The sequence below is a fragment of the Ictalurus furcatus genome, chromosome 4 (assembly GCF_023375685.1).
Source record: "Ictalurus furcatus strain D&B chromosome 4, Billie_1.0, whole genome shotgun sequence".
Lineage (NCBI taxonomy): Eukaryota > Metazoa > Chordata > Actinopteri > Siluriformes > Ictaluridae > Ictalurus > Ictalurus furcatus.
Window position 1 is genome coordinate 34,179,907 of NC_071258.1, and position 12,500 is coordinate 34,192,406.

The 12,500-nt window shown below is 42.7% G+C and overlaps 1 protein-coding gene across 1 annotated transcript in view; it reads left to right on the forward strand.

The window, feature by feature from the left end:
* The window catches only part of prtga (protogenin homolog a (Gallus gallus)), a 33,818-nt gene that overhangs the window by 2,659 nt on the left and 18,659 nt on the right, over window positions 1-12,500 (forward strand). The window contains exon 2 of the mRNA XM_053622336.1: window positions 478-993. Within this exon, the coding sequence (XP_053478311.1) occupies window positions 478-993 (516 nt within the window). The remainder of the gene's footprint in view (window positions 1-477; window positions 994-12,500) is intronic.

A 12,500-nucleotide genomic window follows, 5' to 3' on the forward strand; every position in this document is an offset into this window, starting at 1 on the left:
TGCAAAGACTATAATAAATCATTTTAAGGACGGATAGAGTCACTCTACTCCCAGGTGCCGGACTTTAGTAGGCATGGATAACCGGATTAGACCAGCGTGAAGTGTAATCTGCGCAGACATATGATCACAGAAACACGGCCAAACCAGTGCTTCAGAGTTAGTCCAGGATCCTTTGAGTCCATGTTAGTTTGAGGATATGTTCTGGAAAGATTTTCAGGTTTTCCGCCAGGAACCTCTTAAACTGTGAAATAAATTCCTCAGGCGCATTATTTAAATGCGAACAGTAATAATTCGGCTGTGTATTGAAGCCATAGTGCTTTAAATTCCTGACGTCCAAGTTGCTGTTATTAATAAGCGAGTAGTTTTTGAGGTACTGAGGACTGGGTTAAATCTGTTCAAATCAAGTGGACAGATAATCACCTAGTAACTATAACAAGTCATTGATAAACGTAATAAGAGTTAATGGTGGGTTGTGAAAAATCACCCTGTACATGCTTTACAAACCCGACTTTACTGAGAACCACGGCCTTCCTGTTTCTCAGAGTTCCTTTTCTTTCCATTGGTGTTTTCATGGACGTTCTCTTTCCAAGGAACATCCATGTTCCTCTGAACAGAATAGAAGCCTCTCAGTCCAGACACTCATTCTCTCTCTCTCTCTCTCTCTTTCTCTCTCTCTGCCTATCTTTTCAGGTGTTTTGTGTTTCAGTGAGTTATTTTTCGTTAAGGAGCCCCGCGATGTGACAGTCCTGCGTAAGGACGTAGTGATTATGGACTGCCAGGCTCAGGGCGAGCTTCCAATCCGGATCCGTTGGCTGAAAAACGGATCTCCTGCCGTTGAGTCGGACCGCGTCTACCAACTTTCCAACGGATCGCTCTTCATCTCGGAGACCGAGAGCCGAAAAGGAGAGAAATCGGACGAAGGGTCATACCAGTGCCTTGCTCAGAACAAATACGGAGCTATCCTGAGCCAGAAAGCTCGCCTGACTATCGCAAGTAAGTTCAGGGCTCTTGTTCTCTTGCCCTCTTGCTGTAATTTCTGGTCCATGGGATGGTCCTTAGTTGTCCTTTCTGAAATCCTTGTAGTATCAGCGATACCGCATCCGGTCAGTCCAGATTTTCCTAAATCTCCAAACACGCACAGTTGGATTACGCTTTCTTGGAGTCCCTCTTTATCTCCGTGTCGCCTTTCTGTGGGTCAGATTTCATGGAGAGGAGCATTGTATCAGTGCAAGCTGGTTACTAGAGCTTTTAAAATGTGTTGAACATTAGTTTTGAGCCGCCATGCAACATTGCACCGCTTTAACCCTGATACCCTGCTAAGAGTTTTATTACGTACGTGATCTGTGACATGTGCACAAAATGGCAGAGAAAATTATTACTTTGCGCCTCGTAGATTTACGTTTACTGTGAAATTCAGTAAGAGTCTGTTAAAGTCGAGTTTGCACTGTACGGATTTGGGCCCACCAGCAAAAATCGCATGTCATAAAAGAATTCTTTGGTAGTGATTTGAGATCGGCGGTCTTAAAACGCATTACGCCAGTTTACAGACCAAATACAACTGGTCAACCCTCTTTCCCAGTTTATCTCCCCAAATTGGTCATCTACCAATTCCCATCCCCCATTACATGACAGCTAGTAACCAATGAGGTAAAGGCTAGCACGTTCTTCCTCCGAGACACGTGAAGCCAGTCAAATACCAGTCATGGCAGCGTAACACACTCGCTATCCGCCCTCTTCCGCAGACATGAGCTCACAGACGCCCACGATTGGCTAGCTCTGGTTGACTAACTCCAACCAAAGAATGTTTTATTAAAATCTCAGAGCGTGAGCGCCGCTACGACGATCGCCTACTTTTCACACTACTTTTTCATACAGATTGCGCTGATTGATGCAAGCAGAACGTAGTCAATTTACAACACCATCTGTTATAGAAGTTATCTGAAAACTAAGTCTAAGCTTTGTGGTGGGGGGATGAGTTCAGTGCTGGAGGCCAGTGGTTTGAAAGCCAGGGTAGATCCTGAGAGAAAGCCTCCATTGGTGTGTAAATGAAGGTGGGCAGGTTTGAAAGGTTAGGAGCTATTCACCAGCTAGAGCCTTTTAAGTCAATGCTGCATGGTCATCCTTCCTTGCATTTGGGAGTGTGTGTGTGTGTGTGTGTGTGTGTGTGTGTGTGTGTGTGTGTGAATTAGTGTGTCAGGGCGGGTTGATGTGACATCATTCTCACAAAACTGATGAATGTTCTTTCCAGGGCCATTTATGTAAAGCGATGACACATTGATAATATAACGCTAATGACCTCACCTTTTATAACAGTTTAAGATATGTTGGATCCTGGATTCTGATTGGTCAGAAGATGTGGATTTGACAGACTTTATCCAACTTATCTTGTTAAATCGCAATACAATAGCTATGATTCCATCCATGTATTTTTGTGCGAATTTTGGGATATCTCATTTAAAAAAAAAAAAAAAAACGCTGAATGGAAACGCCAGATGTGAAAAAATCTCCAAAAAAAAAAAAAACCATGCTTATCAATTGAGGCGAATAATAATAATTTTTTTAATTCGATAAGAAGACGTGCACGTAAACTACGACGGAAACACATTTACGGAATAAATTCCTCGATGCACATCAGAGAAAGTCATGTGACTTTGCCCTGTGAGGGGTCGAAGCTGTAAAACAGGAGCAGTGAGACTGAGTAACAGCGAAGAGCGACAAATGTTTAAAAACAACACAATTCCCACCCTCTCTGAGTATAGTAGAGTACAGTAGAGTATAATGTGTACAGTAGAGTACAGTGGCATATAATAGAGTACAGTGGAGTATAATAGAGTACAGTGGAGTACAGTAGAGTATAGTAGGATGTAATAGAGTAGAGTAGCAAATAATAGAGTACAGTAGAGTACAGTGGCGTATAATGGTGTACAGTAGAGTACAGTGGCGTATAATAGAGTACAGTGGAGTACAGTAGAGTACAGTAGAGTACAGTGGCGTATAATAGAGTACAGTGGAGTACAGTGGCGTATAATAGAGTACAGTGGAGTACAGTGGCGTATAATAGAGAACAGTGGAGTACAGTGGAGTATAATGTGTACTGTAGAGTATAATAGAGAACACTGGAGTATAATAGAGAACACTGGAGTATAATAGAGAACAGTGGAGTATAATAGAGTACAGTGGAGTATAATGGTGTACTGTAGAGTATAATAGAGTACAGTGGAGTATAATGTGTACTGTAGAGTATAATAGAGTACAGTGGAGTATAATGGTGTACTGTAGAGTATAATAGAGTACAGTGGAGTATAATGGTGTACTGTAGAGTATAATAGAGTACAGTGGAGTATAATGTGTACTGTAGAGTATAATAGAGTACAGTGGAGTATAATGGTGTACTGTAGAGTATAATAGAGTACAGTGGAGTATAATGTGTACTGTAGAGTATAATAGAGTACAGTGGAGTATAATGGTGTACTGTAGAGTATAATAGTGTACAGTGGAGTATAATAGAGAACAGTGGAGTATAATGTGTACTGTAGAGTATAATAGAGTACAGTGGAGTATAGTAGACAACAGTGGAGTATAATAGAGTACAGTGGAGTATAGTAGAGAACACTGGAGTATAATAGAGTACAGTGGAGTATAATAGAGAACACTGGAGTATAATAGAGAACACTGGAGTATAATAGAGAACAGTGGAGTATAATGTGTACTGTAGAGTATAATAGACAACAGTGGAGTATAGTAGACAACAGTGGAGTATAATAGAGAACAGTGGAGTATAATGTGTACTGTAGAGTATAATAGACAACAGTGGAGTATAGTAGACAACAGTGGAGTATAGTAGAGAACACTGGAGTATAATAGAGTACAGTGGAGTATAATAGAGTACAGTGGAGTATAATAGAGTACAGTGGAGTATAATGGTGTACTGTAGAGTATAATAGAGTACAGTAGAGTATAATAGAGTACAGTAGGGCGATTCTGCTGCTCTTGTTTGGGTGCTGAGTGATCAGGTTACCTGAGCGAGCTGCAGTTTATTAATGAGGTGTAGCTGCAGTAAAGACACTCGGCTCTGTTTACTGACTTGTTTTAAAGGGGCATTTAGAGCAGGACCGTAAAATTGACAGCTACCTGAGAAATGCTCAAGGAGTTTAACACAAAGTTAGTGACAGAAGATCGGGAAAGATGATCACTTAAATAGATATACACAATTTTTCTCCTCCCCCCCCCCTCCCCCCATGTGTCTCTGCCCCATGAGTACCTAACTTTTTATTGTGCTCCTGGAGTGAAAGGAGCTACTGGTCTCCATGCGATTGCTTTCTGCTCTGCTGCTCAGCAGAACAAATGAAAAGCCTTTCTCTCCACAGCCTTTTGTCCCCTTGCTGCCCCCCAACTGCCCTCAGCTGCCCCCCTGACCACCACGGCTAAAGAAAAGCTCTTCTTTAAGGGGTATTTGTTTGGCCAGAGATGACTGACCGAACCCGGGGCATCTGGCCTTTATCTTTATTCATCAAAGGAAGAGCAATTACGCAAACGATACCGAGCCACGGTGAAAGTTCGAGAGGTTGTAGGAGACGTGGAACGTTTCGAGCCGGATCAGAACACGTCAGGTCACGTCACTCTATAGATCAGCGTGAAATGTGAATCTGGAGCGAGTTTGTGTTTCAAGAGTGTTGGTGGAATGTTGAGAAGGTATAGGTGTGTGTGTGTGTGTGTGTGTGTAGGGGGTGTTTAGGGGGACAGGAAGATTAATGGTTCCACATGTGTGGACCTTTTGGACCTTTTGCCCTCTGTCTTCTCACCTTCAGCCAAAAGAAATATCTGTCACCAGTGTGCTCACACACACACACACACACACACACACACACACGCTTGAAAGGAGCTGTTGCTTTTCAAGTGATTTAGTAAAATGTGAACAAAGAGTTAGTAAAAAAAAAAGTTACCAAAAAATAGAAGTTAGTCTACCTTCTTAAACTTCTGCTTTAAATGATTAAAGTATTTATTAATGTACAAACTTATATTTGTTTATAATTTATTTCAAATTATTTATTATTAACTCGTGTCAAACACTAAATAGAATGTAGAGTGTCTTCTTATAACTCCTGATTAAATTGACTAAAGTAGTAATATTTATAAACTTATCGCCTATTACAGATTCGACGTGTTTTTATTTATTTGGCTAAAATGATTTATTTATTTATTTATTTATAAGTTTTTGAAAAACAGAAGTAAAGAAAGTTAGTCTCGTTAAATTTACGTACTGTGTTTATTGAACATATAACCTATTACATATTTGATTTATTTATAATCATTTGTTCATTTATAACTCCTAGGAAAAATAGAAATGATCTTTTCGGACCCTGTACATTGTGTCCCGTTGAATTTCTCCCATCTTCTTCTTCTCATTATTATTTATTTATTTATTTATTTTAATTCGGAGCGTTAATCCGTTAATAGTCTCACGTAGTCGCCGTAATGCCGAGGTCTTGACTCTCGAATTATTCTTTGAAAACACCCTTTAACCCAAGGTTCCACTAGAACTCGCGCAGGAACCGGCGTTAAATAAAAACAGCCGAGTCAGGGGTCACGTAGCTGCGTTACACACACACACACACGCGCGCGCACACACGCACACAGAGGAGCGGGACAAAGCGCTAGTCACGGCGTACGATAAGCAACACGCCGCATTCCCTGATGCAGTCTGAAGCCGGAGGGCTCGGATGTCACGTGCGGGACCTCTTTCCTCGGAATTCCAACTTTTCTGCTTACTTCCTGAGGAAACGCTGTGACTCGCATCGGTGTCGTGGTTCTCCAGCGAGGAACATGACCGTAAGAGTAGTGATGAGATCGTACGCCAAGTAAAAAAAAGGAGGGTTTAAAAAAAAAACTTCCAGGCACAGTTTAGGGGGGAGTTTAGAAACTGTTATCCAACGTATATATTGAGTAAAATATACCCTCTGTGTGAGTGCTTGTGCTCGCTGTGTGTGTGTGTGTGTGTATGTGTGTGTGTAAGTCACGCTGTGTAATAACAGGGATAACGGCTGCCCAGTTTGTGCTCCAGTTCCTAGTGGACAGGACCTCCACTTTATTTCCTCGGGTGCCGGACATGAAAGGTTTCCATGGTTTCCTCGGGCAGCGGCCGGAAAGGTCAGAGGTCGCCACAAATTGCTCAAGGGGTTGTATGCTGGGAGACAAGCCACGGAGCGATAGAGCACACTTAACTGAGGGGGGGAAAAGTCTCGGAAGCATGTTCGCTTGAGCTTTCTGACCTGTATCTCGTCCATCCATCACGAGTACACACTGGGTCCGATTCAGTGGTGTTTTGAGTTAATAGTCGGGGCTTGTTTTTCCCCCTAAATCGTCCCAATGAATTGAAATAAATGTAGGCCTGTAAATGGTCATGGACGTGACGCTCCGAACGCTAACTTTTGAAATACGTACACACGTTTTTCGTTTATCGCCGACCGAAACCGTGTGCGCTAAGAATTCAATCTTCTACGCTCCCTGAATACCGGCGGGGTCAGAGGGGAAGATCACACGCTCGTCCCTGACTGTGGGTGTGCAAGCACACACCGAATGATTTACGCAGATAAGGGTCCGAGAATTCTTCTGCCCTTTCTCTTACCCCCTCCCTATCCCGCCCCTTTCACGGCCATAAGGCTCAAGGCAAAAGGGTGTGTGTCGAGCGGACCGGGGGTCAAGCCTGCGATTGGATGCAGAGAGAGAGAGAGAGAGGCCCTTCGGACGCTCGCTCGCTCGCTCGCTCTCCCATCGGCTGATTGATTTGTTGAGCTTCTCAGCACCGCATTCTTTCCCCTCCACCCAAGAGCTTTTTCTCCCACCGCTATATTTGTCTGAAGAGAAAAAAAGAGGGATAGAGAAAGAGACAGAGTAAATGTAGGGGTCATAAAGTGGTGCACTGGCATTACTTCAGCGAGAGAAAGAGATGAAGAAGGTTGTGGGGGGGGGGGGGGTGGTGTTCTGATCCAGGATAAGCGTTTAAGTTCTACACGAAGTGATCGAAGCAGGATCAGGAAAACCGAGGCGAGGATTACTATCCAGAGTGCACTTTTTACCCCGCTCGGTCTCTCAGCACACACACACACACACACACACACACGTTCTCTGTCTTACAGAGAAACAGTCACACTAATGAGGTGTCACAAGCGGAAGTGGTCAGCACTGTATACGCTTCACCGTGTCCGCTCGCTCCGACTCCATTCCTGCTACAGGACAGCACAATGTCAAAAGTTTACACCCCCCTGGCTCTTAATGTATCCCGTGTTGCCTTCATGAGCATCAGTGAACGTTTGCACCTTGTGTAATAGTCGTGTACGAGTCCCTCAGTCGCCCTCAGTGTGAAAAGACGGATCTGAACGTCATATAGTCGCTGTTGGAAAGGGGTCAAATCCGCAGAAGATGCTGGAAAAGTAAAGAATGTGCCGGACCTGGAGGATTTTTCTGAAGAGCAGCGGGCAGTTTAACAGACAGACAGAGAGGTTTTTGAATGGACAGACAATTTTTTTGAATGGAGTGTAATTGTCATCACCTCACCTGGGGTAAACGGATGCATCGAGCCGAACGGTAGACTAAACACCGCGACGCTAGATCAGACTAATATCGAGTTAATATACAGTTAGTCTTGTACCAAGTTAGAAAGGGTGTTCTGATGATTACTCTTCATTCGAATTGGAAAAAACAAAGAAAACACCTCAACTACTCTGGAACGCGGGACGGTCTCCCCAACCCCGAGTTCAGCAAGTGACGCCAAATCAAAATGAGCAGTGAACGCAGCAGCACTTCTTACTTTTTAAATGAGTCATACTGTATATCCTGTACACACGATCAACACACAGACACGCCAGTTTGCTGGGAGGAATGCTGGCCCAGATTTGGAAGAGGTCAAAGGGTCACGGGGCTGGTCAAAGGAAGGGGCAGATGGGCAGATCGCCATTGGGAGCAGCTGCGTAGGGGGATAGTTAGGGGGAAAAGAAATAAAAATAACATGTTTATATATAAAACTCATTGTAACTGCTTTTTTTGCCGGGCATTTCCGTTTATCCGTTTTAAGAACGTACGCGATGTCCGCTGATTTCCAGCACGTTCTGTTCCACTAGACTCGGGTTCAAACTGAACGCAATATATTTTCACAGTGTAATCTCCTGGAGGAAGGAGGAAACACAAAGGCATCTCACACACACGCACACGCACGCACGCACGGGTGCGCAAATATATACAAAGCTCACAGCCAGCACCGGACCCCCTGCAGCTCAGCTTCAGCTCTCACTACAGCCTTTCTCCATCAATAAATAGACAGACAGCGCTGCCATTTTCAGCCCAGAGAGAGAGAGAGAGAGAGAGAGAGAGAGAGAGATGGAGGAAAGAGTGAGAGTGTATCGTGTCTCTACTATACCAGTGACTCTGGGTTCTGCTCTGGGAAAGCCAGAGCACTGAAAACTTCACATTAGCAGGGTTTAACAATGACGAAAATCTCTCTCTCGCTCTCTCTCTCTCTCTCTCTCTCACTCCCTCTCTCTCTCACTCTCTCTCTCTCTCTCTCTCTCTCTCACACACGCGCACACACACACAGAAGTGTCTTTTCCTAAGTTTACATACTGCAAGTACCTCCAACATGTGGCTCAGCTGCTTAGACGTAATTTAATTAAAGATGTTTTGAGAAGAAATTAAAGTTTGTTTTAAAGGCACACACACACACACACACACACACACACACGTGCGCACACGCACGTAAAAGTGCGGGAATTCTCATTTCTTCTATGATCCGTATAACAGTTTACTGACAAACATCAAGCAATAAAAAATATTTTATTTATATTTGACATATTCAAACATTTTGAAAAGTGAGTTTTTTTGAAGAGTTTTTTTTTTTAATTGGAAAACATTTCTATTTTAAAATTTTAAAGCTTGAGTACAAACTTTCACCCGCAGATCATCTAATCAGACTTTTGGTTATTAAAATAAACGAATACGTTTACTAAAAAGATATCCGGATTAGAGATTTTCCTTTTTTCCATGTCGATACTAAACCTTAGAGTCTCAGCCAACGCCCATCCGATATGGTTTTATTTATAAACCACTAAGCTGTAAAACCTTCTCTTTACTTCCCATAGTCGCAAAAAAAATAAAAATCCTGTATATCGTAATCGTAGTAAATCTAATGAAGTATAAATATAATAAAATCAGTCCTAAGAGAAGAAGGCTCTTTACATGAGAACATTTTTTCCGGTCCTTTTTCCCAAAATCCAGGATCCGCCATCAGACACGTTTCCTCAGGGAAGAGTTTCGTAACGTAATTCATCACCATATCGGTATTTATATCATCATATCGCCCGGCTCCGTCACACACGGCGGAAAATCCTGAGCACGCGTGTCGGGTTTATTTAGCACCGAAACCGAGACCCGTAGAGGCCGTCGGGTCGCCCCGCGCTGCCCCTGTTCATGCGGAGAGACCCCCTGCTGCTTCAAACACTAACACGTGGCAGCTGAGATCTACTGATCCGTTCATCATAATATACACGCTCAGTCAGAGGGTTCTGCTCCTGGGCTTCACTACTCCTAAAGCCCGGCTTTGTTTTTTATATATATATTAAAGCTGCAATCATCGTTTTTTTTATTATTCCTTATAAATAACCTGGAAGATTTGCAGGTCATATAGATGAGAAAAAACAACGTGTTAAGCCGTGACTTTAGCAAGAGTGTGTGAAGTCTCTGGGAAAACCCATTTGGAAAACTGGCGTCCGGTCCGGACAGCTTGTTTGTGTTTGGATGAGCTGACTGTCAAGCATTTTATCGACACTATACTCTACAGGACACCGTAGATATGGGACGAGGGGCGGAGCTTCGTGAATAATCGGCCGATTAATCGATACTGTGATTGATTACGTCGCTTTCTTGAGATATCATCACATCTTTTTATACTGTGTTGCTGTTGTTGTTGTTTTAAACATTTAAAAAATGTTTGGCTTGTAGCTACAGTATATATCCTCATTCATATAGCGTATCATAGAAACGTCTGTAAATATCGTGACGTGGTATTTTTGTCACGTGAACGCGGTAGTTTATCTATTAACGTTGTGTATCGATCCCCAGCCAGCAGCACAGATTACATTTCTCACATCCTGAAACTGCAGGGAAACGTCTCGCTCATCTCACTCGTCTTCTCCAGAATGTGATTCGGAGCGTCCTCGTCATCAGCTGCTGCTCCGCCGGTGATTGGTGTTCGGTAATCATTGACCAGGGCTTGCGTCCGAGCGACTCGACTCAGGAGAAGGTGGTGGTGGGGGTGCAGGGAGGCACCGATCCTAATGGCTAGTGGGGGTTTTATAGCTCTCAAACCCGATAAGGATAAAAGTAGAAAGCAGCTCTCAGCCGCAGGTAAATCCGTTTAAGCCAGAGACCGCGCTGTCTTCATTTTGCCAAATCAGCCTTCACAATATAAAATATGTCAAGTCTGCTTATTGATAGCTTTCCTCCAGCTGTGAAACACACCTGCCGCGGATATTCAGGGTTTCCCGACTGCTTGGATTTCTCGGTGCGGATCCGAACCCCTGTCACGCTTCTCCGCTGGAGTACGTTTAGAAGAAGCGCTTTAGCACATGCATTAAAGACGGTTGTTTTTTATTTTTGATTCAGCACAGAGCCGGACGATGTGACCATATAATAACCATATCGCCATAAATCATGCAACAACAAGCTTTTCTAGATATTGTGCTATCTATTTTTTTTTTAAAATAATTACAAACTGACTGGAAGCAGCTGATGTGACGTTAAAACTTTGTAGGTAAATTTAAAAATGAAAAACTGTACGATCGATATCATGATAAATTATGTCCCAGTACTATTTTCTGATTTTTTTTTTTTTATATAGATGGTTATTTTTATTTGAATAATTACAAGTAATGTGGTGTTAAAACTTGTCTAAAATTGTCAGTTTTAATATTTTACAGATTTTTTTTCCCCCCTTTTTATTTGAAAATATTTAATTTTTTAAAATTGAAAAAAAAAAAAATATTAGAAAATTTATTTTTTATTGTTTTATTTTTTAGTTGTTGTTTTTTTTAAATAGCATAAATAATTCTGATAAAAAATTATTTTAAATATAATAATTAATATCTAAAAATATTATTTTAAATATAAAAAATAAATGCCTTTTTTGCAGACATTTAATATCATCAAACAGCTTTTTTTAAAAAAAAAAAAACAAAAAAAAAAAAACGTGATATTTTTGCCATTTCTCCCGATCTTAATTCAGTATAATTTATGCTAATATTTCTTTTTAAATAGCTAGAATCTGGAAGATCCTGAAACGTCTAAACGCTCCCCTTATAAAGTGTTGTTTACATTCTTATCTTAGGGGTAAAAATGCTTATTGATGATAAACAGCACACTGCGGATGGGATATTGACGAGCGGGCGGTCGTCCACGGTCAGGGCTCTGGGACGGAGAGAAGGTTTAGATAGAGAGCGAGACGCTCGGCGGGCGCAGAATGATCTGTGCAGGATGGAAACGAGAGAGAGAGAGAGAGGGAAACCGGGTGATTTCACCAAAAAGAGGTGAACATTTGAATCCTGCTCCCGTTGAGTCACGCACACAAAAGCACGACCAAAAGGAGAGCGTCGCGCCGCTGTGAGATCTGACGTGTCCGTGTTTGTCTAAAGACCTTTTGGTTCTCAGCGCTCATCCATGTGATACGCTGCGACTGTCTCACCTTTCACTGATCCATTCCCCTCTCTCTCTCTCTCTCTCTCTCTCTCTCTCTCTTTGTTCCTCCTCTCTGAATGTGGCTCGTGGGTCATCCTAACCCATTCCACGGAAAGAAGAGACGCTTGTGTCGAAGCGCACCTGGACGTTCTGTTCGGTTCTTCGGTTTCACGGCTCCCGTCGTGACCGTCCTCTCCTCGCCACTCTGTGCTACGTAGTTATGTTTCGTGGAACTTAAATAGCGTCGAGCGGTTGCCATTCAACACTCGTTTCCTACTCCAAACCCTTTGGAGCACGTCTCGCAAGTCTAAAGGAGGACATGGCGTGCGTTTGAAGCTTTCGAAAACCCAAACACTCTGGGGTGACTCGGGAAGTTTCTTTTTCTGGGAAGTCAGAGAATTCATCTGAGCGCAGCAGGACCGATCAGCGCAGGAAGAAACCCTGACCATGGTTAAGCAATCCCGGGTGTTTTTATTTCACACGTCACAGAGCTGCAGCAGATCCACGTGTGTGGCCAATCTCTTATAAATTACTTACATTCCTTATTTCCAGCGGGTTTTTAAGCATTTTTTTATTATTAGGTTCACCGTCTGTGGCCTGATTAGTGCAGTGTTAGTGAAGACATGGCTCGAGGACGGAGAAGTACGGGTTCATTCGTACATACAGAGTCGGAATGTGGAGACGTGACGCAGAAACGTGTCACTAACGTTTACACACCGCTCAGACCATCATGTCAGTCTCTTATCCAGACTTCTTTACACAAGGAATTTTATATAACT